The sequence below is a fragment of the Periophthalmus magnuspinnatus genome, chromosome 20, assembly GCF_009829125.3.
Source record: "Periophthalmus magnuspinnatus isolate fPerMag1 chromosome 20, fPerMag1.2.pri, whole genome shotgun sequence".
In the NCBI taxonomy this organism is placed as follows: Eukaryota; Metazoa; Chordata; class Actinopteri; order Gobiiformes; family Gobiidae; genus Periophthalmus; species Periophthalmus magnuspinnatus.
Genome location: NC_047145.1, coordinates 24,858,142 through 24,883,730, shown reverse-complemented (window position 1 = coordinate 24,883,730; position 25,589 = coordinate 24,858,142). Strand labels below are relative to the sequence as shown.

Sequence of the window (25,589 nt, the reverse complement as noted above, 5' to 3'; positions counted from 1 at the left end):
CAGCTCTCGTCTGTTTACGCCTGTGTACGTTCGTCGCTACAGAAACGTACCAGCACTGAGGCATGATGGGAAATGAGGGCACAGATGAAGCTCCAGATGTTTGTGATTCAGATCAGGGAAATGTGCCAGATGCCCTCCCATCTTCCTGTATCCCTGTGTGTCAGATGCCCTCCCATTCTCCTGTATTCCTGTGTTCTATCTCTGCATGTTTGGGGCCTGTTCAAATACTCAAGTTCATCATAAATATACAAAAACATGACACAAAACTGTACACTACAACTTCACAAACCTGATGTGACTCAGTTCGTTAGTGGGATGCAGCTGATTATTGTGATGGCGCTCTGAAGGAAGAGTGACTTAGCACAGAGAGCAAAGAGAGGGGTGACTCAGAGCGCCAAAAATAAAAGTGAAACTTATAAAACATGTTAATACATTGTTTTGGGTGAATATAGCATTTTTAAACATTAAAAGGACACATGTGATCTAAATATGTTATGTGTTATATTTAATACCTCATACAAGTCAAATACCCCCTCTTTAATACCTCATACAAGTCAAATACCCCCTCTTTAATACCTCATAGAAGTCAAATACCCCCTCTTTAATACCTCATACAAGTCAAATACCCCCTCTTTAATACCTCATACAAGTCAAATACCCCCTCTTTAATACCTCATAGAAGTCAAATACCCCCTCTTTAATACCCCATACAAGTCAAATACCCTTCTAAATGTATGATTGTTCTGTGTCTAAATGTGAGACAGTGAAACATAAAGTGTTGCTGAGTGAATGTTGCGTCAGGTCTGATGCACTGGACTGTCTCAGTCTTATCTCTGAAGTCACAGACAAAAAACACACTTAAGGTTTTATCAAAGAGGAGACAGCACGCTCTGTGGAGCGTCTCCAAACTCAAGAGGAGTACCAACAAGTAACAGAAGTATGTACTCTGTATTTGACACATTCTTCAGTGTCTGTATTAAACCTGTCAGGAGCAGTGCACCAGATCTGAGCCTCCATCCTGGTCAGGAGTACCTAGCTGGAGGATTATTGACACTTTGGCAACTAATGTCACAATTCCCTGGGGGTGTGATGCTAACTGTAGGCTCTGCTCTGTCTGAGGCTTTGTTAGACTTAAATCTGCCCCCCTCCTGGACTTAGCTAACCCACCAGCCGGTGCGTTCCAATTGTGAAGTGAGCATGGGTGCTCTTCTCCATTGACTCAACATGATCCTGGTATTTTTATTTCACTATTGTGTTAGTACAGTACGTTATGACCATTAAAACAGACAAAGTAGGCGCCTTCTTTCCTGAGGTCGCTTCCACTGGTGTTAACAGGTTTGATTGACAGTTTGACTGAAGTGCCTGCTCCCTGCTAAACCTGTGGGTGTGAAGGGGCATTATGTGCAACAGCCTCGCTCCAGGTTGGCTTTCTGGTTGCTATGATACTTGTGGTTGGAATGATACTTGTTGAAAATTGGCCAAATTGTCCGCTATAACTGCTCTAGCCTCGATGAACTTCATTTGACTGGAGCCGAACACTGGGTGATGTCACACTCACTTAGTCCACTTCTTTATGTAGTTTATGGTATAATATTATGAACATGTTTTTGTTACATGGCGCACACTGGTGCAGTCACAGTGAACAGTATTATCAACATGTTTGTGGTCTTTTCAGGTTCACAGTAAATTTCCTCACTGTCAGTTTTACTGGGAGTTGGAGAAGAACAGAGGAGAGTGTGAGTCAGAACTGCAGCTAACGCCCGGAATACTGCAAGGTACAACTACTATGATATACAAGTACTACTACTACTACTGCTGCTGCTGCTGCTGATTCTACTACTACTACCGCTACTACTACTGATGATACTATTACTACTAGTACTACTGATGATACTACTACGAATACTGCAGCTAACCCAGAACGCTGCAAGTTATAAGTACTACTATATACGATATATAAGTGCTACATCTACTGCTATTGCTACTACAGAGCCAGGTACCTTCTACTAACACTTTTAATTATCAGTTAAATCAGACTACATGAATATTTGCTTGTAATTATGAAATGAAATATTGAAAATATGACCAATAACCAATAAAAAACTACTAATACTACTTCAGCTTCTTTTACTGCTACTGATGCAAATTCTATTACTACTGTTAGTGGTTTTGTTTGAAGTCAGTGACGTGTTTTGTCGACAGGTTGCCATGGTGAGTGGGAGGACTTCCTGTGTTGGCGAAGTGCGTCTGTGGGTCAGGTGGTCTCTCTGCCCTGCCCCTCGGCCTTGCAGCGACTCTTTGGCAAAAACGGTCAGATGTCCTCCTATCCTCTGATATCCCTGTGTGTCAGATGCCCTTCTGTGTGTCAGATGCCCTCCCATCCTCCTATATCCCTGTGTGTCAGATGCCCTTCCGTGTGTCAGATGCCCTCCCATCCTCCTATATCCCTGTGTGTCAGATGCCCTTCCGTGTGTCAGATGCCCTCCCATCCTCCTGTATACCTGTAGTGTTAGACAGCGATGGGGGCAGGATGAATGCAGCAGGAGACTGGAGCATTGGGGTTAGCTGGATTATTGATGGTCTCTGTGTGACCCCCAGTCTAGACCGGTCTAAGTCCTGGTCTCGTCTCTCATCGATCTCTTTGGTCCTGGTTTAGTCCCTGATCCGGTTCATCCTGTTTCAGTCTTTGATCGTTTTCAGCAGCTTATGTCCCCATTCACCCTCTGTGTTCCTGTGGCAGAGTGGTTAGCCCTCTCCTCAGTATAAGGAGGTTGTGGGTTAGACTCCTGATCTCGTTGAGTGTGACTGTAGCAGAGTGGTTAGCCCTCTCCTCAGTATAAGGAGGTTGTGGGTTAGACTCCTGATCTCGCTGAGTGTGACTGTAGCAGAGTGGTTAGCCCTCTCCTCAGGATAAGGAGATTACAGATAGAATATGATTTCCAAATTTGTGTTGCACAATACTGGGGTTTTGTTGAAGATAAGTGGTCAGAGAGCACATTGTTTCACTCACGTTGTGAGTTGTGAAACTGTTTATGTTTGAGAGCCTTTCCCTCAGCTTGTTCTAGACTCTGGGACATTGAAATAAACGAGCTGTTGCTGAGGTTATGTTTGTGCTTTGCTCTGAAATGTAGGGGGCGCTCTGCAGCGGAACATGAGCAGCAGAGAGTTTTAGTTTGAATATGATTTATTCTCTCTTCTGCTCCCCCTCCTCTGTCACCTCTCTCTCCTTTCATTTTCTCCAGACTCTTTCTATTTACCTATCTCACTTTATTTCTCTCCACCCTTTCCTTCCTTTCTCTCTCTCACTTCTCTCCTCCTGCTCTCTTTCATCACTTAGATAAATGACATGTTCCATGTCCATCTCTCCACTGTCTTTCTCTCTCCCTGATCAGTTTGATGAATAAACCGTGTCATGTCCCTCTCTCTCTCCCTCTCTCTCTCTCTCCCTCTCTCCCTCTCACTCTCCCTCTCCCTTTCTCTTTTCCTTTCTGTCATTTATATTTACAACAGGTTTAATCCACCAGGTGAAGTCAAAATGAGAGAATGATCCAAACCTGACACCACTCAGTGATGTCATCACTCATTTTCTCCTCTCATCTCTTCTTTTCTTTTTCAGGCAGTTTGAGCCGGAACTGCACTGAGCACGGCTGGTCCCAAGTCTACCCCAACCTCCACTCAGTCTGTAGCTCCAGGATTCCAGACGAACCTGCACAGGTGAGAACAAAGAGAGGAGGAGAAGAGAGAGGACAAAGACTACAGGGAGAGGTAACACAGAGGAGAGAGGAAGGACAAGAGAGTGAGGAGGAGAGACGGGAGGAGGGGAGAAGAAGGGGGGGGTAGAGAAGAGAGCGGAGAGGGGAGGAGGAGGAGGACGGAAGAGGAGAGACAGAAGGAGGAGCAGAGGGTGTAGAGGAGCGGGTCAGAGGAGCAGAGGATGAGGATACAGAGGAGAGGGTGAGAGGAGCAGAGGAGCAAGGGATGCAGAGGAGCAAGGGATGCAGAGGAGCAAGGGATGTAGAGGAGCAAGGGATGCAGAGGAGCGGTTCAGAGGAGGTTTCGGGTTGAGTCTTCCTCTGTGACTGTTTTTGGGCAGAGGTCTTTTGGACGTTTCTCAAATATTTGAAGGATTCTGTCGACATTTGGTTTTGTAAACATGGAAAGAGGACAGCTCCAGTTTGTCCCAAAATGTTTACTTCAGTGCCACATTGGGGTCAGACACACTTAGAGAGAGGAGAGTAAAAAGAGACAGGCAGACAACGTGTGACCTCTGACCTTTGTCACCAGGAAGTTCTGCTGAAGTCGTGTGAGTTTGGATTACAAAAGAAAGGAAAGTGCTTCATCATGAGGTTCAGACAGGTTCCATTCAAAACTGAAAAAATACTTTAAAAATCGTCGAACTATTTAAAACAGATTAGTGAATTGTCCAGCACAAAAAACAGAAATAAACCATAACTGAACCAGGACTGAGCCAGGACTAAACTAGGACTAAACCAAGACTAAACTAGGACTAATGAAAACAAGATTATACCAGGTCTAAACCAGGACTAAACCAGGTCTAAACCATAAAGACTTTATGCACTGAGCTCATATGGAAATGTTCTGAACCATGTGGACTGTTGTCTAACTGCTCTGTCGTCTGACCTCAGTCTCTGTCTCACCCTCGGCCTCTGAGTCCTGTGGCTCATCTGCACCTTCAAAAAGCTGTAGCCAATGTGATAATGAAAGTAAACTTACACTTTAGCTGAATGACCTTACTGTTCTAACCTTAGAAACATGTCCGCCGCTCAGGCTGGAGTCGTCTCTCCAGATCTGTGTGTGATATCGCTCTATGTTTAGATGAGATTATTCAGGCCAATTTACTGTCAAATCACGAGGAACCAATGGGATTATACGCTCTGATAGAATCCTCTGACCTGTTTGAGCACACAGTAATGGACCTGCTTTAGTCCTGCTTTAGTCCTGCTTTAGTCTCATCTGTGTTCTTATATTTAACCTGTATCTTCCTGTATGTGTGCTGGTGTTCACAGTTGCTCTTCTATAAAGTGGTGTGGACTCTCTCGACAGTTGGACACAGTCTGTCTCTGGTGTCTCTGCTCTCCAGCTCCATCATCGTCTGCAGCTTCAGGTCAAACTCTAACACTCTTTATGTTTGAACAAGGTTTTTGAATGAGCCTGAGGATTTATGTGTTTATTTTTTAGGTCTGATTAGTCTTATGTCAGGAGGCTGTGCTGCCCAAGAGTACTGCACTTTTATTTTGTAGGAAACTCAAGTTTGATTTGCTTACTATCTCTGTTCATGTCCTTTTTTGTAGGAGCATGATTTTGCTGTTTTTATTGTGTAGGAGATTGAGGTTTTGTGGTCTTTTTTTTAGTAGTCTCACTGTATGCTTTTATTGTGTAGGAGCCTGATAGTTAGCCTGAGATAGATTTAGTCATGTTACTTGCTCAGGTTTAACGTAGGAGCCTAGTTTGGCCTTTTATGTTGTAGGGGCTTGGTTAAATATACTTGCATTATTTTTCTATGCTTTTATTTTGTAGGAGGCTGACTTCCTTCTGCTTTTATTTTATAGGAGGCTGATGGTTTCTGGTCTTTTATTTTGTAGGAGGCTGCGCTGCACAAGGAACTACATCCACCTGAACCTGTTTGTGTCGTTTATGCTGCGAGCTTTGGCCGTGCTCATTAAAGATGGACTCCTGTTCTCTGACAGTGAGGCAGAGGACTGCAGTACTCAGCCTTCTCTGGTACTAATACTACTACTGCAGTACTCAACTCTCTCTGGTACTAATACTACTGCTGGAGTACTCAGCCCTCACTGGTACTAATACTACAACTGCAATACTTAGCGTTCTCTGGTACTAATACTACTTCAAGCTAACAATTACTAAGCTGTTTTTTTGAGTCGAGAAAATAGGTTAAAAAAAAAGCTTTAGGTCCCTGTCAGTCCCTGTCAGTCCCGGTCAGTCCCGGTCAGTCCCTGTCAGTCCCTGTCAGTCCCAGTCAGTTCCTGTCAGTCCCGGTCAGTCCCGGTCAGTCCCGGTCAGTCCCGGTCAGTCCCTGTCAGCCAAACATATGCAGGTTGTGTTTGCATTGCGCTCTATGGGAAAAATGTTTTTTGGGCAGGAGGGATTTTTTTTAAGCAGTAACTTATCTAGTTATTTATAGCCTCATGATCTGTGCTACCTTAGATGGGGTATAACTCCCTGACTCTCTTGTGCCCCCTTTAGGTTCATGTAATGCAGCAGATCGGGGATCAAAAACATGTTGGACCCCTCTAGTTGGACACTTTTGCATTTGAGGGCAGATGTCTCAGATGCGCTTCCAGGGTGTCCGTTGTCCGGGTGTCCGTTGTCCAGGGCGACCGTTGCGGTCTGCGGGTGCCTTTAAATGTTTTGTTTTCCCTATGTGTTTGTGAACGCTGCAGACCAGGTTGAGAGAGTGGCTTTAGTGTATTTATTGCATAAAACTCATCAACGGAGACGATTGGCTCTGTGGCGTGTCTAGGTCCATGACTAGCCTTTATGCTTTATGCTAGCACACAGGATAATTAAGTTGCTAGTTTGTAACTGATGTCTTTCTACTGTTTCCGGATAATGACGTCACTACGTCACTGGAGCGTAGTCTCTGATTGATTGAAGCTGCACGTCAAACACCAAAAAAGGCTTTTTTAGCTCTGGCGTCTGAAGATTTGGATGAGTGAACGCTCAAGACATACCACATCAATGGCAGACTGGTACCGCTCTGATGCTTGAAAAAGTGCCGCAAAAACACAGGGCGGCCTAAATGCACGTCCACCATAGACTTTTCATGTAAACTCGATGCCCCTGACCCCCCCGTGTTAACAAACCATAAGACTCTGTATATCTCTCTGACTCTCTTGTGCCCTCTTTAGGTGGGGTGTAAGGCGACTGTGGTCCTGTTTAATTACTTTGTGATGGCTAACTTCTTCTGGCTCCTAGTGGAGGGTCTGTACCTGCACACCCTCCTGCTGGTCGTCCACAGCTACTGCATCAAACTGGCCGTGTACATGGCCATTGGTTGGGGTGAGGATTTATATTTAAAACTCTCATATTTAATTCTTCTCAGGCATGTCCAAACATTTCTCACCAAGGCTCACAGGTGGAGGGCCACAGGCGGAGGGCCACAGAGTGGTGGTCAGTATAGTAATAGTAATGAGGCTAAAAATGACTGCATCTGACTAATAGAGCTAGTTGAGGGAGAAGCCTAAGGGCCAACACAAATTGGTCTGAGGGTTGCATTAGGCCCCAGGGCCATAGTTTGGACACTCCTGCTTTAACTAATGAATATAAACAAAACAGTCTGCAAGATTTTAAACATAAAACGTCTATATAAATTATGAGTTTGTGAAGTTTTTATGTGTTGTTGTTGTATCTTTCTGGAAAACAGCTGTGTGGGAGCATGGGTGATAAAGGCTTGTGGGTGGAGTCTTGAACAGGCTCTTGCTGCTATATTTGTAAGTAGAGTTTGAATAGGGCCTGTGAGAGATCACTAAATAACATTGATACATCTAAAACCTCTTCAGGCAAGTTTTTAATGCAGGAACAATGTTATAACATAGAAGAATGCTCCAACAAGTCAGTTTCATATAAGTACTCAGACAACAGGAGGCCATTGGTCACAGTATTTAGGACGATCTGAGCCCTGTTTCTAATTAGAATTCATTTTGGACAGGTTTCACATGAGTCCTGTTAGCAGCTCGGATGCTTGTGCAGTGTGAATCAGGCTAAAATCTGGCTAAAAACAATAGCAGCCTGCATTGTGCTCACCCCTTCCTCTCTCGCTTTCTCTCTCTTTCCTCCTCCTCCTCATCTGTCTCCTCTGAAGTGTCAGTATAAACAGTGTTGTCATGTTTGTCTTTTAGTGTGAAATCCCTGTTCCATCTCTCTCTCACCCCTCCCCTTTTCGCCTCTCCTACTCTTCCTCCTTGTCTCTTTATCTTCCCTCTCTCCCTCTCCCCCTCTCCATCCTTCACCTGTCCCTCTTCTCCTCCTCCTCCTCCTCACTCTCCTACCCCTCTCCTCCTTATCCTCCTCCTCTCTGTGTGCATCTGTCTCATACTTCTGTTTCCCTCCCTGTCCCACCCCCTCTTTCCTCCCCCTCTCTCCCTCCCCCCTCTCTCTCTCTTTCTCATTCACTCTCTCCTCCTGCTCTCCTCCTCTGTCTGTGTATCTGTCTCTCGTCCTCTTGTCCCCCTACTCTATCTCTGTATCTCCCCTTCTTCTTCTTCTTCCTCCTCCTCCTCCTTCTCCTGTCTGTGCATCTGTTTCTCATCCTCCTGCCCCCCTCCTCTTTCTCTGTTTCTCCTCTTCTTCCTCCTCCTCCTCTCTCTTCCCCTCTTTCCTTCCCTTCTCCTCCTCTGTCTGTGCATCTGTCTCTCGTCCTCCTGTTTCCCCTCGGCTCAGCTCCAAACGTACTTTCTGCCATAACACATTCTCTTCTCTAAATCTCAAACACTCCTCCTCCTCCTCCCTCTCTAACACTCCTCTCTCTCTGTTTCAGGGATTCCTCTGCTGTTCATGTGTGTGTGTGGGTCTCTCCTCCTCCTTCTCCTCCCTCTCTAACACTCGCTCTCTTTTTCAAGGATACCTCTGCTCTTCATGTGTGTGTGGGTCTCTCTCCTCTTCCTCTGTCTCCCTGTGTCTCTCGTTCTCCTCCTCCTCCTCCTCCTCCTTCTCCTCCTCCTCCTCCTCCCTCTCTAACACTCTCTCTCTGTTTCAGGGATCCCTCTGCTCTTCATGTGTGTGTGGGTGATCTGCAGAATACACCTGGATGACACTTGGTGAGATCTTAAAGTTGCCTGGAGTCCAGTAAAACTCTAGTATAATCTGAAAGCAACACTGCGCAACTTTCTGGAAACTCTACAGGGAAACAGAAAGTAAAACCATAATTGGGAACATTCTCCATGGAGACACATTAGTCAACCATACTGTGGAATATTATAGCAAAAACTATGCATTTTAATGAAAACACAATGGAGGAAGTGTTAGTGTCTATGTTTTTCAGTGCAATTAAAACATCCAAAGTGAAAAGAATAAGCTTTATTTTAGTCTATTTCCTAGCTATAAAGTCCCGCATTGGAGCCTGAACATGTGGCATGTTTATTCTCAGGTGTTGGGAGATCGATGAGAGCCCGGTCCCCAGCAGACTCATCAACTGGCCCATCATGGCGTCCGTCATTGTCAGTACAGTACAGAACAATACCTCACATATGTTTGATTTGACTTTTGTACAAACGTGTCATTATAATGGGTTCTAATGGGTCATACTCACTGAGACTCTCAGGGTAAGATTTGTACATTTAAACATGACCTCCTGGTGTGCAGGTAAATGTGTTTACCATCATGATCTGATTTCTGGACTGATCAGATTATGTAAATGTGATGTTCCATGTGATGTGAGTAATCTGATTTCTGTCTGATTGTTCACACCACTGCAGGTTTGACATGGAACATTATGCAAAAAACAAACCAATGACACAAAGACAAAACTGAAACAGAAAGAGTTACAGTGACTTTATAATTCATTCATATCTTTATGTAAAAGTACCAGTGACACATGTTTTTGTTTTTTACAGTTAAACTTCCTGTTCTTCATCAGCATCATTCACATCCTGGTGCAGAAGGTTCGCTGCAGTAATGTCGGAGGAAACGAACAGTCACAGTACAAGTACAACACTGCTCCTGTCTGCTCCTCTGACTCTGCTCCTCTGGCTCTGCTCCTCTGGCTCTGCTCCTCTGGCTCTGCTCCTCTGGCTCTGCTCCTCTGGCTCTGCTCCTCTGACTCTGCTCCTCTGACTCTGCTCCTCTGACTCTGCTCCTCTGGCTCTGCTCCTCTGGCTCTGCTCCTCTGACTCTGCTCCTCTGACTCTGCTCCTCTGGCTCTGCTCCTCTGGCTCTGCTCCTCTGACTCTGCTCCTCTGACTCTGCTCCTCTGGCTCTGCTCCTCTGGCTCTGTTTCTCTCTGCTCCTCTGGCTCTGCTCCTCTCTTCTCCTGTCTCATATAAAGCTTTACTCTGGTACATTTCCAGGCGCCTGGCGAAGTCCACTCTGCTGCTGATTCCTCTGTTTGGTGTGAACTATGTGCTCTTCGTTTACGTCATGGATCCGGGCGACAAAACAGTCAGACAGGTCAAAATCCTGTTTGAGCTGGGACTGGGCTCGTTCCAGGTACACGCTTCCTTTCAATGTCAGCCAATCACAGCCAAGTCCTTCTCAGTGTCAGCCAATCACAGCCAAGTCCTTCTCAGTGTCAGCCAATCACAGCCAAGTCCCTTCACTATCGACCAGTCAAAGTTGAGTCCCTTTCACTCTGCGTCAGTCACAGAGGCCCACCATTCACTCTCAGCCAATCAGAGTTGAGTCTCTTTCACTATCAGTCAGTCACAGCCAGGTCCTTTTTACTACCAATCACAGAAGCACCCTTGTCACGGTCATCCAATCATAGCCAAGTCCATGTCACTCTCAGCCAATCACAGCCTCTCTTCTTATTCCTGTATTAATATTATAATTAAAGCTTCTCTGTTTTTTCAGGGTCTGATTGTGGCTGTTCTCTACTGTTTCCTCAACAGTGAAGTAAGTCCACATTAAAACACCATTCTACACTGCATAATAATCCAAGTTATTTCAAAGAAGACATATCACTTTTTTATAACATCGCTCCCTCATCAATCACATGCCTGAAGAGGTTTTATATGTCATCCATTGAGTAATTTAATATAATCTCCTGGGCCCTGTTCGAACCCTCTGTATGGTTAGCTGTAACGTTCTGTCCAAGGCTCCGCCCACAAGCCTACATCAGGACGAGCCCTGTCTTCTCAGAGAGGATAGAAGATAAGAGGAAAGAGTGAATAAATACCTTGTCTGCTCTTGTCCTCGCTTCTCCACACTGTTGTTTAACCTATAAACCACAAAGGAGTATCACAGCAGGGCTCTGCCTCACTATGTAAGAGATATTTTTGCCAGTGGTTTTATTTTCTCAGCTAAAGTGATAAGCACTGGTGCGTGACATCAACAGCACCGCGTAATGACGTCACCGGGGCGTGGCTCATTCAGTTGTGCAGGTGTGAATGCAGGTTGTGCAGGTGTAATGAGGGTTTGTTTAGGTGTCATGAGGGTTGTACCGGCGTAATGAGGGTTGTGCAGGTGTCATGAGGGTTGTGCAGGTGTCATGAGGGTTGTGCAGGTGTCATGAGGGTTGTGCAGGTGTCATGAGGGTTGTACAGGTGTCATGAGGGTTGTACAGGTGTAATGAGGGTTGTGCAGGTGTAATGAGGGTTGTGCAGTTGTAATGAGGGTTGTGTATGTGTCATGAGGGTTGTGCAGGTGTCATGAGGGTTGTACAGGTGTCATGAGGGTTGTGCACAGGCCACAGAACTCTACGTAATTGTCCTTGAGCACGGCATGGTTTAGATCAGGCCCACATCTCAAAACATATTCAAAGCAGAGGGCCACAGACCTGTGATCAGTGCAGTGCAGTGTTTTATACACAGCTTTGACAGAGCCACTGTGCTTGAAACACATTCATTTTAGGTCTGTATGACAACGCAATGTGATGTTTGAGGTTATAGTGATAGAAATAGTTTAATTTGCTGTAAAAAGTATTGCTTATGATTAATTGGGCTGGTTCAGCAAGAGGCCTGAGGGACAGTAAAAACTGGTCTGAGGGCTGCATTTGGCCCCCGGGCCATAGTTTGGACACCCCTGGTGTGCCTTGGAGTGGAAGTGTAATCCACTTGTTCACTACTAAACTTTGCATATGGTATTTAAATAGCATTATCTATTGTTACTACTATTTTTTTGTTGGCAACTTGCAAACTAGGCAAATATGTAGCTTTCTAATTAAAAACATCTAAATGTGTGTACTGCCTTCAGTGGCCTCTGCAATTAGTAGCTCTGTTTGAAATGTTTACGTGTCGATTTTGATACAATGTGTCGCCTAAATGTGAATTATTTAATCTGTTCTCTGTGTCAGGTGCAGGCAGAGGTGTGTCGGGGCTGGAGGAGTCTGTCTCTCAAACCTGAAAATAATATTCACTGCAACACCATGAAGAACATCGCCCCCCACAGAAATGGCAGGGCACAGTCCATACTGCAGACAGAGACCACTGTGCTATAACAGGATATATACCAGGACTGAACCAGGACTGAACCAGGACTGAACAAAAGACTATATCAGGACTGAACTAGGACTGAACCAGAACTGAACCAGGACTGAACAAAGAACTATATCAGGACTGAACAAAGAACTTTATCAGGACTCAACAAAGGACTATATCAGGACTGAACCAGGACTGATCCAGGACTCAATCTGTTCTAAACTGGGAATATACTATGATTAAACCAGGTCTAAACTGGGACTGAACCAGGACTAAACCAGGTCTAAATCAGGTCTAAACCAGGACTGAAACAGGACTAAACCAGAACTAAACCAGGACTAAACACAGACTAAAGCCATTACTCTGTTTTGAAATGTGAAGTGTTCTGTGTTAGAAATTCTTTGTAAACATAAAATGATAAAAGACCAAACGTCAGAGCCACTGTTCAAATCTAAAAATATATTTTCTTTTGAATCACAATATTTAGACTGGCCAAAAACTGCCTCAGATTGATTCACTCTACTCTCTATTATTTTCCTATTATTGTGACTGGAGAGAACAATAGGGCTGAAGTGCCTTGCCCAAAGACACAATGACAGCACTTGGTTGAGGATTGTACCACGTACCCTCTCACTGGTGGACAAACACATAAACAAACTGTCCCACATCAGTGAATGCCTCACTGTCAATAAAAGCACTGGAAAAGCATGTGTTTTACTGTGTGGGCTTGCATCTCCACAGACCAGACTCTTCCTGCTTTTTACATGAAAATGTAGTTCCTTTGATTATAATATTCTGAAAACGTATCTATCTCCATGGAGAATGTTCTGACTGGTTCTGTTTCTGTCTGTTTTAACTTTCTGTTTCCATGGAGTAGTTCTTCCAGAAAGTGACACGATAACTACTGAGATCAAAGATAGTTTTATTATTTGAGTTGAAGTTTAGATTAGATTAGATCAGAGAAGTACATTTTGTTTTTAACAGGAGCCTTTTTGGATCGACATTTTAGTGACATGATCATTCTAGATTTTTATAGCATGAAATCTCTAGTTTATTCCAACCTTGGGTCCATCAGATTTTTGCAAAACATTTACATCAGGACTGATTCATCACAATCAAAATCACAATTTCCACAGAAGCAATTTTTTTCATTTATGAAGTTCCATCATTTCCTCCACAAACAACAAACTCTCCTGTCTTATTCTGCAGACGACGTGTTTAAAATGTTCTCTCAGGGTCCTTCACATGCAACTAAACACAGATGCCCTCCCAAACACATTTACCTGTGCTCTTATTGTGTTTGGCTCAGATCAGGAAATAGAAACACCAACCTTCCACAGGCTCCACACTTGATTTTTTTTTAAATGTGCTGTTCATTTATGATTCCATTGTATATTTTTATATTAAACTGGTAATAAACCTCCAGATGCATTAGCGTTAATCAATTACTTTCTGTCACATGTTGCACCCTCTCCCAATCACAAGTCTGTCCCTGTCTCCACCAATCAAGCAGAAGATTACATCGATTTGAAGAATAGGCTGCAATTTTTGTCTTTGGTTACATTCGTTTGGTTTAGACCTTGTTTAGTCCTGATTTAGACCTGATATAGACATGGTTTAGTCTTTGTTTAGACCTGGTTTAGTTTGGTTTATAAAGTAATGTATTTAAACCAGTAAAAAGCTAAAAGTTCAAAGGAAAAGTGCTACAACTAATATTATTTTGAATACTACTAACTCCTGTTTGGAGATTTTTTTCAAATTTATATCATTAAATCATTTATGCCTTAGGCCACAGTCTCTTAGCGAATCCTGGTCCAAATCCTGGTCCAGGCCCAGTTTGAGCCCCAGTTTGGGCCCCAGTCCAGCTGTAGACCGTTTATAGCACTTCACATGTGTTTATGTAAATACTGAGAGACGGAGAGGAGGTTTGAGCAAGTCCTGGTTTAGCCCTGGTTTAGCCCTGGTTTAGCCCTGGTTTAGTCCTGGTTTTGTCCTGGTTTAGTTCTGTTTTAGTCCTGGTTTAGTTCTGGTTTATGGTTTGAGTCCTGGTTCAGTATTAGTCCTAGTTTAGTCTTGCGGTGTTTTCCACATCTTTAGCCTGAGTACTGAAATATTGGAGTACTGAAGTATTGGAGTACTGAAGTGTTGGAGTACTGAAGTGTTGGAGCAACTCATCAACGTAAACTTTTTTTCAAAATCCGATGAACTTTAAATCACATGACATCATCAAACTGGAATTTGTCAACTGTAAGGTCAAAGGTCATTTCTGCAGGACACTTGGATTGACTGTGTGGTGACTGCGCCTCCTGCTGGTGGTGATAATGAAGTGAAGTTTGTGCAGTTAGGGGCCACTTTCGCTGTTGAACACCAGGAGCCGCTCTAAGCACATGAGCGGCCCCTGTATTATGTTGTTTATGGTATGATTTAATTATCCAAACAGAATGGCATTTTCTATGTTTGTGTGTGTTGATCTCTTTTTTAGATTTAAAATAAAAACGAGACCAAAGAGCAAACCACATGGTCTCAAATGGTTAAGTGTAAAGTATTGCATTCAGTGTTTAGATAAGTCACCATAAATCTTTCATTTTAAAACATTCACTTCAAATTCCCTTTAAAACAAAACAAAATAACAGATTATTTATGTTGACTCCAGTTTAGGTTGTTGTAACCTGCTTTTACCTAAAGGTGGCAACATACTCCAAAAATTGCCATGAAGTAAGTCTAGATAAACACAAGGCAGAGCTGCATGTGTCCAAATTAAACCTAGTGCCTCGTGTTAGCGCTCATGTCCCACTGCAGTCATTTTTTGGATTTATTTAAGTGGTTTAACCCAAGGGGAAAGACTCATTGTAGAAACTTCTTCTTAGACTTGAAGAAAGCCTTCAACTCCGTAAACCATCAGATCTTGCTGTCCAGATTTACTCAGTTTACCATCAAGTCAAGCTCTTCAATGGTTTACATTGTATCTGTCCCACAGGAAACAGTATGTGGTAGTTGCAGGTGTAAAATCTTCATGTTTAGACGGTGATGTTGGTGTCCCACAGGGGTCAATCTTTGGGCCGATTTTATTCTCCCACTTTAGCAATAACCAAATGCTTGTCCAAATACAGATGTATGTGGATGATGCAATCATCTACACTCAAGCCAAAAATGTTCAGCAAACAGCTGATGACCTCACATTTGCTGATGACCTCACAGCCTTATCGTCTGTGCACAACTTAAGGACTGGTGCCTCTTGTTAAGCACCACAAAAATGGTCTGTATGTACTTCTCAAAATGTCACACTGAACTAAAGCAATCAAATGTCTCTCTTAACAAAGTAGAACTTGATCTGATTCCAAATAAATAAAAAAACAAAAACATTTCCCACCACCACTGTCACATTCTGAGAAAGCACAGAACAACATGGTCAACCTTAAAAGCGCTTGCCTAATTTATAGGTCCTACACTCTCTCAACCACCACTGTTAAAGGAGTACATTAAATATAAAGACAATTTAGCAAGGACCACATGAGCTACCCCCAGGAGTTGACCTGTGACCCCACACAGACGAACCTCCTTTGGTCAGGATGTATTATCTCTCCAAAGTGGGAACCAGTGGAATAGTCTCCTGATAACCCTGAGAGAATGTTCCATGTACAGTTCTTTTAAAGCTCAAACGAAAAACTGGTCATGATCAAACCAAATATGCATCATCTACAGTGACAATGTGATTTTAACCTTTCTATGGAGACATATTTGCATGTTTGTGAAAATACGAAAGGAGTGGGTATAAAATGTAAGTGTCTTGAATGAGCCAAACTGACTGAAATAATGGGCATTGTGCAATGAATGGAATGTGCAATATTTATATGGTGCAATAATGGGAACTGTGCAGTGAGTGGAATGTTTTTATTTTGAACCTTCTGTAACCCCAGCACTTGGGACAACAGACTACTTCCTCTTGTGTGTTTCCTCTTGTGTGCTTCCTCTTGTGTGCTTCCTCTTGTGTGCTTCCTTTTGTGTGTGCCTCCTCTTGTGTGCTTCCTCTTGTGTGCTTCCTCTTGTGTGTGCTTCCTCTTGTGTGTGCTTCCTCTTGTGTGCTTCCTCTTGTGTGCTTCCTCTTGTGTGTGCTTCCTCTTGTGTGTGCTTCCTCTTGTGTGCTTCCTCTTGTGTGTGCTTCCTCTTGTGTGCTTCCTCTTGTGTGCTTCCTCATACTAATTTTCATGTCATTTTGAGATATTTCAGGAGTGTATCTCAAAATGAAATGATAGTTAGTATCATGTTCAAATGTTACACACTTTATATTTTTATATATACTTTTATTCATTCACTCCAAACTGTGGTGTAAGCTCCTAATGTAGTCACAGCTGCCCTAGGGCAGAATGAAGGAAGCGAGGCCAGTGTGCACCATTGGCTCCACCACCACCAACACTAACACACCACATTCATACTACGGAATGTGGGTGAAGCGCCTTGCCTAAGGACACAGTGTCAGTTTATTAGCATTAGCATTAGCCACAACACACAAAGACATACCTTTGTAAATAGAGATGTGTCCTTCAGTGAAGTTTTCCTCACAAGTGTTTAACATGTTGTCAGTGACATACACTGCCTGACCCTCACCCCCTAACCTCTGACCTCTAACCCACTCACAACTCCATGTCCAGAGCCTGACCTTAACCTCCTAACCTCTGACCTCTAACCCACTCACAGCTCCATGTCCAGAGCCTGACCTTAACCTCCTAAGCTCTGACCTTTTAGAGTGACTCTGCATAAACCTCACAGACGTCTGCCACACAGAGACAATTACATTTTCTGGATCTCATCAGCGGAAAACAGAGAGAACCTGAAATTTGTCCTGGCAAACACCACAACAAATGGATCAAATGCAAAAGCACAAAATAAATACTCTGCCAATGTGCCGTAATATGTTTACTTTATTTAATCTAGAATAAACAATTGTCCAAAATGCACTGTAAAAACTCTACTTTAGCATAAGTGCTATATCTGGAATCTATTAATACTCTACAGCTGATGTCATCATTTCTTGAGTTTTCAGACTTAAAATGTTTTGGCTGTGTTTACCAATGTGTGGATTGTGTCACCATGGTAACTGCAGAACATTCCACCATAGAGATACATGTAAAACACTCCTAGCATGATATCACTTCAAAGTATTAATGATATTATATGGACGTCAATCTATGAAACTAGTTTTGCAATATTTAGTTTAAATTCCCAAAGCAGTTGAGACATAGACAGACTCACAATCTAGACTCTTTATTGAACAGTTCACTTTGACATTTTTGAAAATAAAACCAAAACACAAAATAAATACATTCAAATGTTCAGTACATGGCAACAATCCAAGAAATAAATAAAACTGTTTTGCTTCATTTAATCAAATAAATACTTCTGCTTAAAAATAAGTGCTTCACAGAGAGATCTTTGGCTAAACAAAAGACAAACTAAAATGTAAGACAAATAAACCTGTTAAGTCTCTCTCAAGTAACATTACAGTCACAAGCTAGCTAGCATTAGCCAACAGTTTTTCCGTTAGTCGCTCTCACCTTTTTGTTGAAAATCAAACTCCTAAACAGGACCATGTGCTGTTTAAGTCCATGTTGTATTTTTTCTTGAGTTTTTTTACACTTTTTTGTCTGCGTTTGCTAATGTGTGCATTGTGTCACCATGGAAACTACTGAATATTCTGCCAATAAAGATGCATGTCAAACACTAGTCACTGCGAAGTATCAAGAGACAGATCAAAGTTACATTGTGCTTCCTGGACTGTTATATAATGTAAAACTAGACATAGAAATCGAGTTCTCCAGAAGACACGTCATCATCAGTAACAGAGGACAGGTCAGAGGTCAAGCTATAGGATCCAGAGGAGGACATATCTGTGGTGGAGCTGGCTGGGTCAGAGGTGAGGTCAGAGGTGGAGGTGGGTGGAGGAGTGCTAGAGGAGAAGATGGAGGTTGGGTCAGAGGACCAAACCGTGGAGGAGGTCACTGTGTCAGAGGTAGCTGAAGGGGGAGGAGCTCTGGTGGAGAGGATGGAGAGCAGAGACTTCTTGGTGGGAGCCTGAGCTTTGGCTTTAGCCTGTTTTTGTCTGAAAGAAAAGAAACCATCAGAGCAGAAGACCAGGGTCACTGTGACCTTTTAATATAATTAAAGCCCCACGGTGTAATATTTTAGGATTTTAACAGACTAAAAAAGCATGTTTGATTGTTTAAGTGTACTGAAAAGCACAAAACATGTGTCCTTAGTCTAATTTTAGTTTAGTTTTAGTTTAGTTTTAGTTTAGTTTTAGTTTAGTTTTAGTTTAGTTTTAGTCTAGTTTTAGTCCAGTGTTAGTCTAGTTTTAGACCAGTTTTAGTCCAGTTTTAGCCCATTATAGTTTTAGTCAACCTGGTAATATACATATTTTGACATTTTGACTCTATCTTCATGAATGTAATTGACTGAACTCAGGTGAAGTGGTTGTCTCTGGCGGGACAGTGTCTCACCTAAACGCCTGCACATGAGGTCTGACCCAGGACGCTCCAGGAAACACACAGTACAGATTCTTCTCTGTCTGAACTCTGAGAGAGAAAGAGATTATAACATATAAGATGTTTAAAATGATGAACAAAGGCAGTCATAGTGTAGTGTAGAGTAGTGAGGGTTGTTGTAGTAGCAGTAGTAGCAGTAGTAGCAGTAACAGCAGTAGCAGTATCAGTTGTACTCACATATAGGCGTCTACACATTCTCCATTCTTTCTTTGAGGTAAAATTCCAGTGATTTTCTCCTTGACTGGATCAGTGCTCACAAGTTTACAGCAGGAGGACAACTTCTCCACTGGAACAAAAACACACACTTTAAGACAACTTCTCCACTGGGACACACACACACACACACACACAACACACACACAATTTTTCACAAACTTTTCTAGTGGAGAGCGTGGAGCTGTTTGTCTCCGTGGAGATGTCATGGCTTTGCTTATAGCGTTCCACAGTATGGCATTCAACTTTTCAGCAGGTGACACAACCAGGCCAAGTTACAGGTCATATCTGTGGAGAGGCGAGCTCACTCACTGTCAGAAGGCAACGTTTGCAGCAGAAACATATGTACCCGAATATATGCAATTAGTCTTATAATGCCATACTGCGGGACATTTCAGGCAAAGCAACGACAGCGCCATTGGCAACAACATGGTGCACAGTCTCCACCAGAAAAGTTACATGATGCAGCACAAGGTAAAAATGATTGACGGATGAATGTTTAGTTAAAATTGTAACTCTAACTCACCTGTGGCAGACGAAGAGTGAGACAGAGCCATGACGGCCAGAAGAACAGACACTTTCACACAGGGGAACATTTTCATAAGACAAAATTTAAATAAATAGATTAAATAAATAGGTTTGTGAGAGTGCAGAGAGTGAATGAGAGAGAGTGAATGAGACAGAGACAGGAGCCGTGGCTTTTATAAGAACCAAAAAGCAGAAGCCCACATCCTTTAGTTGTAGACACAAAAAGAACTGGGGGTTTCCACAAAGTCATCGTCCACTTCGGAAAAACTTTCGAAACTTCACAAATGGAAAATCAAGTGACGATACCGCAGATGGAGCCGAGGGAGCCCAGTGAGCCGAGAACTGGGGAGAAAACTCAAGCATTACTCATCAAGAAAAAGAATGACAAGAATGTGTGTTTGTCAATGATCAGTAGTGACTCTGCATTAGTCAAAATGAACTAGACCTATGACAGGTCACAATAAACTCACTCATCTTTTCTTTTTTTTTTTCTTTTTAAGTTAAATCATCCATGTAGTTTATTTATTTATTCCCTTTTAATTTTTTTGTGATCAAATTTTTATTCAAATATTAATCTCATCTGCAGCTATACAGGCTACAGTAATAATAATAATAATAATAATAATAATAATAATAATAATAATAATAATAATAATAATAATAATAATAATAATAATAATAATAATATCATAAATAATATAAAAAGTAAAATAATGAAAATAATCCCGTCCAGGTTTGAATTCCTTCCATTCAGTAATTGCAAATTTCCTCCATCAAAAGACATCAGCAGAAATAGCATTATACATATTCATTAAATACTATACATTAAAAATAATAATAATAACTGAGTGTACACATATTGTGTAACTCACTCATCTGACTGAAGCACTATTAAAGAGCAGAGAGCACAGCTGAGTCTGGACCAACTAAGGCAGAGGAACATCTGACCTCCACTGCTCAATCAAAATCTAATACAGTGACAGTAGCTTTAAGTGAAGTACAAATACATAAATAACAAATACATAAAAGCTGATATTGCCTAAAAGTTACATCAGCTCATCTTGTGTCAGCAGAGCCACTACTTAGGACTTTCTTTAGTCTACTACTTTAAAAGTCATGGTAACAAACAGGGATGTAATAATAATATTGAAATCTCACAGTATAATATTTATTGTGATATTTTGGAGAGAACAGAATTGTAGATGTGCTGATTTTTATTTTTTATTTTTTGAAATGCCTTGACAAGTGTGAATCAAGTGTGAATCATTACTGTCATAATCTGAAGATTTCACATTTCAAAGTGCTTCATGACAGTGATGTAGATGTTCGTCCTGCAGTCCGCACGCAAATAGACGTTTTTATATCTGATTCAAAGGCTGATTTAAATTAAGGTTTAAGGCAAGTGAGATTTTGTTTTCTCAAATTCTAAATAAGATCCAAAATCCCCTCTGTATTTTTAGTTTCTCAAGTGTCAGCAAAAAGAAGCAAGAAATTTAAATCTGATTCTTTCTGCTCTTTTTTAAAAGCCTCTGATGTGACACACTCTGGTAATTTTTACACATAAAATATGGAGAAGCTTCAAACTGATATTTCCTCTTCACCTGCAGTGTCTCTGAAGGGCCCATGTTACGACATTTCCTGATCTATGTTCTAATGTTGTTTCCTCATCACAAACAGACCTGGAGTTGTGTTTTGTTTCATTTACACATGTTTAACACACAAACCCTGCATATTTAGAGTTCCCTTAAACAGAAAACACTCTGTTCCACCTTGTGATGTCATGTGGTAATACAGGAAGTGCTCCACTGTGTTTTTAAACTCCACACACCTTCACTAGAATCCTTTGGATCATTTCAGACCTGAAATTATCAATCTCTACTGAACTAAAGGTAAAAGGAGCTGTTCACTTGAAAACTACCACAACTATCAACAACTGTCACAAAATGGAACAGAGCATTTTGAGCGAGTGTTACTCAAACATGTGTGAATGAAACAAAACACAACTGCGGGAGGTGTGTTTCTGAGGAGGCCATAGCGTTAGAACATGACTTAAAGACAAAAGAATCACAATTGTTTCCTCCTGATTCACACAGCTCCAGACCTGAATCAGCAAAATATGAAACAAACACAAGACACATGAAACATGGGTAATCTTCATAATAAAAGCTGAGCCGGGAAAAACCTTTGGCCAGTAAGTCAATCAAAAAGTATGCGAGGAAAGTATACTTCAAGTAAGAGTGACTGTCAGGACATAACCTCTGATTTATAATGAGTGAATATGCAACAAGTAATGCACAAAATCATATGGAGGATTAGAGGAGCAGAGGAGCAGAGGAGAGGGTCATATGATGCAGAGGATGATGTAGTGAAACCACAGAGGAAGGAAATGCTCTGTCTTGTCTTCAAGTGTCAGTTTCTGTTGGTGTTGTGTCATTCTGAAAGTAATAATTCTCTGGAAACTAAAGTCAAACATCGCCAAGGAAATAATAGCCACAGTTCATATTACTGACACACGAAATGTCATGAGTTCATTCTTTTTTTGTGTGTGTGTCACACAAAGAGTGCCAAGCCCTTTAATGAGCTTATAAGACACCATTAACAAAATTACAATAGTCCACACACGTGTGTTACAAAAAACTATGGACTCATTTAAACAAACCCATCTGCTGCTTCTTCCGGGCTTTACAGAGAAATGAAGCACATAACATAACATAAGAATCAAACAACCATTTCATCTTACCAGAACACCAGAACATATCAGGGCATTGGGTGAACACTTCATCAAATAAAGGATTTCTAAATTCATCATAAAATGGACAAAACAACAAAAAATGAGCTTCACTTTCCACTTCTCCAACTCCCATAAACCACAAAGTCTTTCTTCTTCAGGGGCTTGAGAAAACCTCACGGTTTCTGTGTCCAGGGGAAGGATCCCTGTTGCTGAGACTGTAGACTGAGAGGGGAACTGGGGGAGAGGCCGGGAGGCGACCAGTCTGTGACCAGGGCAGGCCTGGGCCCTGTCCTGTCTGTATCTGTTGTAATAAATAATAAACTTTTTTTTCTGTATTTCAAAACTCACCGAGCTTCACAAATGGATTACTTTTCATCTAGAACTGTAATTTTTTCACAACACCACAGTCTGATCATATCACAGTTTCTTTGGATTAAGCCAGGGACCCACCCCATATCACCCTGTGCTGCCAAAACAGGGACAAACTTGTGCACTCCCAGGAAACAGCGGATGGCTCTGTTTTCTACAGAATCCAAGGCTGATCTTTGTTTAGCATCGCACACACCAGCACGCACCAGCACACACCAGCACACACCAGCACACACCAGCACGCACCAGCACACACCAGCACACAAAAGCACACACCAGCACACACCAGCACGCACCAGCACGCACCAGCACACACCAGCACGCACCAGCATGCACCAGCACACACCAGCACGCACCAGCACACACCAGCACGCACCAGCACGCACCAGCACACACCAACACGTACCAGCACGCACCAGCACGCACCAGCACACACCAGCACGCACCAGCACACACCAGCACGCACCAGCACACAAAAGGACACACCAGCACACAAAAACACACACCAGCACACACCAGCACGCACCAGCACACAGCAGCACACAAAAACACACACCAGCACGCACCAGGACACACCAGCATGCACCAGCACACACCAGCACACACCAGCACGCACCAACACAAAAAAACACACACCAACACACACCAGCACACTCCAGCACACTCCAGCACACACCAGCAAACACCAGGACACCAACACACATCAACACACAAAAGCACACACCAGCACACACCAGCTCACAAAAGCACACACCAGCACACAAAAGCACACACCAGCACACAAAAACACACACCAGCACACAAAAGCACACACCAGCACACAAAAACACACACCAGCACACAAAAGCACACACCAGCACACAAAAACACACACCAGCACACACCAGCACATAAAAGCACACACCAGCACACACCAGCACGCACCAGCACACAAAAGGACACACCAGCACACAAAAACACACACCAGCACGCACCAGGACACACCAGCACGCACCAGCACAAAAAAACACACACCAACACACGCCAGCACACTCCAGCACACAAAAGCACACACCAGCACACTCCAGCACACAAAAGCACACACCAGCACACTCCAGCACACACCAGCAAACACCAGGACACCAACACACATCAACACACAAAAGCACACACCAGCACACACCAGCTCACAAAAGCACACACCAGCACACACCAGCACACAAAAGCACACACCAGCACACAAAAACACACACCAGCACACAAAAACACACACCAGCACACAAAAGCACACACCAGCACACACCAGCACATAAAAGCACACACCAGCACACACCAGCACACACCAGCACACACCAGCACGCACCAGCACACAAAAGGACACACCAGCACACAAAAACACACACCAGCACACACCAGCACACACCAGCACGCACCAGCACGCACCAGCACGCACCAGCACGCACCAGCACGCACCAGCACACACCAGCACGCACCAGCACACACCAGCACACACCAACACGTACCAGCACGCACCAGCACGCACCAGCACACACCAGCATGCACCAGCACACACCAGCACGCACCAGCACACAAAAGGACACACCAGCACACAAAAACACACACCAGCACACAAAAGGACACACCAGCACACAAAAACACACACCAGCACGCACCAGCACACACCAACACACATCAGCACGTACCAGCACACACCAGCACACACCAGCACGCACCAACACAAAAAAACACACACCAACACACACCAGCACACTCCAGCACACTCCAGCACACACCAGCAAACACCAGGACACCAACACACATCAACACACAAAAGCACACACCAGCACACACCAGCTCACAAAAGCACACACCAGCACACAAAAGCACACACCAGCACACAAAAACACACACCAGCACACAAAAGCACACACCAGCACACAAAAACACACACCAGCACACACCAGCACATAAAAGCACACACCAGCACACACCAGCACGCACCAGCACACAAAAGGACACACCAGCACACAAAAACACACACCAGCACGCACCAGGACACACCAGCACGCACCAGCACAAAAAAACACACACCAACACACGCCAGCACACTCCAGCACACAAAAGCACACACCAGCACACTCCAGCACACAAAAGCACACACCAGCACACTCCAGCACACACCAGCAAACACCAGGACACCAACACACATCAACACACAAAAGCACACACCAGCACACACCAGCTCACAAAAGCACACACCAGCACACACCAGCACACAAAAGCACACACCAGCACACAAAAACACACACCAGCACACAAAAACACACACCAGCACACACCAGCACACAAAAGCACACACCAGCACACACCAGCACATAAAAGCACACACCAACACACATCAGCACGTACCAGCACACACCAGCACGCACCAGCACACAGCAGCACACAAAAACACACACCAGCACGCACCAGGACACACCAGCATGCACCAGCACACACCAGCACACACCAGCACGCACCAACACAAAAAAACACACACCAACACACACCAGCACACTCCAGCACACACTAGCAAACACCAGGACACCAACACACATCAACACACAAAAGCACACACCAGCACACACCAGCTCACAAAAGCACACACCAGCACACACCAGCACACACCAGCTCACAAAAGCACACACCAGCACACAAAAGCACACACCAGCACACAAAAACACACACCAGCACACACCAGCACACAAAAGCACACACCAGCACACAAAAACACACACCAGCACACAAAAACACACATCAGCACACAAAAGCACACACCAGCACACACCAGCACATAAAAGCACACACCAGCACACACCAGCACACAAAAGCACACACCAGCACATAAAAGCACACACCAGCACACAAAAGCACACACCAGCTCACAAAAGCACACACCAGCACACAAAAGCACACACCAGCACATAAAAGCACACACCAGCACACAAAAGCACACACCAGCACACACCAGCACACACCAGCACATAAAAGCACACACCAGCCCACAAAAACACACAAAAGTACACACCAGCACACAAAAGCACACACCAGCACATAAAAGCACACACCAGCACACAA

At 43.4% G+C, this 25,589-nt stretch overlaps 2 protein-coding genes across 3 annotated transcripts in view; one reads left to right on the top strand and one right to left on the bottom strand.

The window, feature by feature from the left end:
* Positions 1 to 25,589, top strand: part of vipr2 (vasoactive intestinal peptide receptor 2) — a 41,903-nt gene that overhangs the window by 3,402 nt on the left and 12,912 nt on the right. Inside the window, exons 2-13 of one of the 2 annotated variants that reach the window (XM_055229971.1) lie at positions 1,676 to 1,775; positions 2,203 to 2,310; positions 3,617 to 3,714; positions 5,028 to 5,125; positions 5,604 to 5,742; positions 6,891 to 7,041; positions 8,738 to 8,798; positions 9,128 to 9,197; positions 9,594 to 9,685; positions 10,047 to 10,185; positions 10,549 to 10,590; positions 11,990 to 12,122. In XM_055229971.1, the coding sequence (XP_055085946.1) occupies positions 1,676 to 1,775; positions 2,203 to 2,310; positions 3,617 to 3,714; positions 5,028 to 5,125; positions 5,604 to 5,742; positions 6,891 to 7,041; positions 8,738 to 8,798; positions 9,128 to 9,197; positions 9,594 to 9,685; positions 10,047 to 10,185; positions 10,549 to 10,590; positions 11,990 to 12,122 (1,231 nt within the window). Of the gene's footprint in view, positions 1 to 1,675; positions 1,776 to 2,202; positions 2,311 to 3,616; positions 3,715 to 5,027; positions 5,126 to 5,603; positions 5,743 to 6,890; positions 7,042 to 8,737; positions 8,799 to 9,127; positions 9,198 to 9,593; positions 9,686 to 10,046; positions 10,186 to 10,548; positions 10,591 to 11,989; positions 13,535 to 25,589 lie in introns of those variants that run through there. The other variant, XM_055229972.1, reaches the window with a different exon arrangement.
* Positions 17,460 to 19,520, bottom strand: ccl34b.4 (chemokine (C-C motif) ligand 34b, duplicate 4). The gene is made up of 4 exons (XM_033986080.2): positions 19,392 to 19,520; positions 18,830 to 18,938; positions 18,608 to 18,682; positions 17,460 to 18,210 (listed from the first exon to the last, which is right to left on the bottom strand). Exons 1-4 carry the CDS (start codon positions 19,465 to 19,467, stop codon positions 17,904 to 17,906), a joined length of 567 nt encoding a protein of 188 aa, XP_033841971.1. The 5' UTR covers positions 19,468 to 19,520; the 3' UTR covers positions 17,460 to 17,903.

Excerpts from the sequence above, each read along its gene's own strand:
- ccl34b.4 (XM_033986080.2), bottom strand. The coding sequence starts at position 19,467 with ATGAAAATGTTCCCCTGTGTGAAAGTGTCTGTTCTTCTGGCCGTCATG. Across the intron at positions 18,939-19,391 it reads TCACTCTTCGTCTGCCACAG|TGGAGAAGTTGTCCTCCTGC; the intron begins GTGAGTTAGAGT and ends TTTTTGTTCCAG. Across the intron at positions 18,211-18,607 it reads CCTCATGTGCAGGCGTTTAG|ACAAAAACAGGCTAAAGCCA; the intron begins GTGAGACACTGT and ends CTTTTCTTTCAG.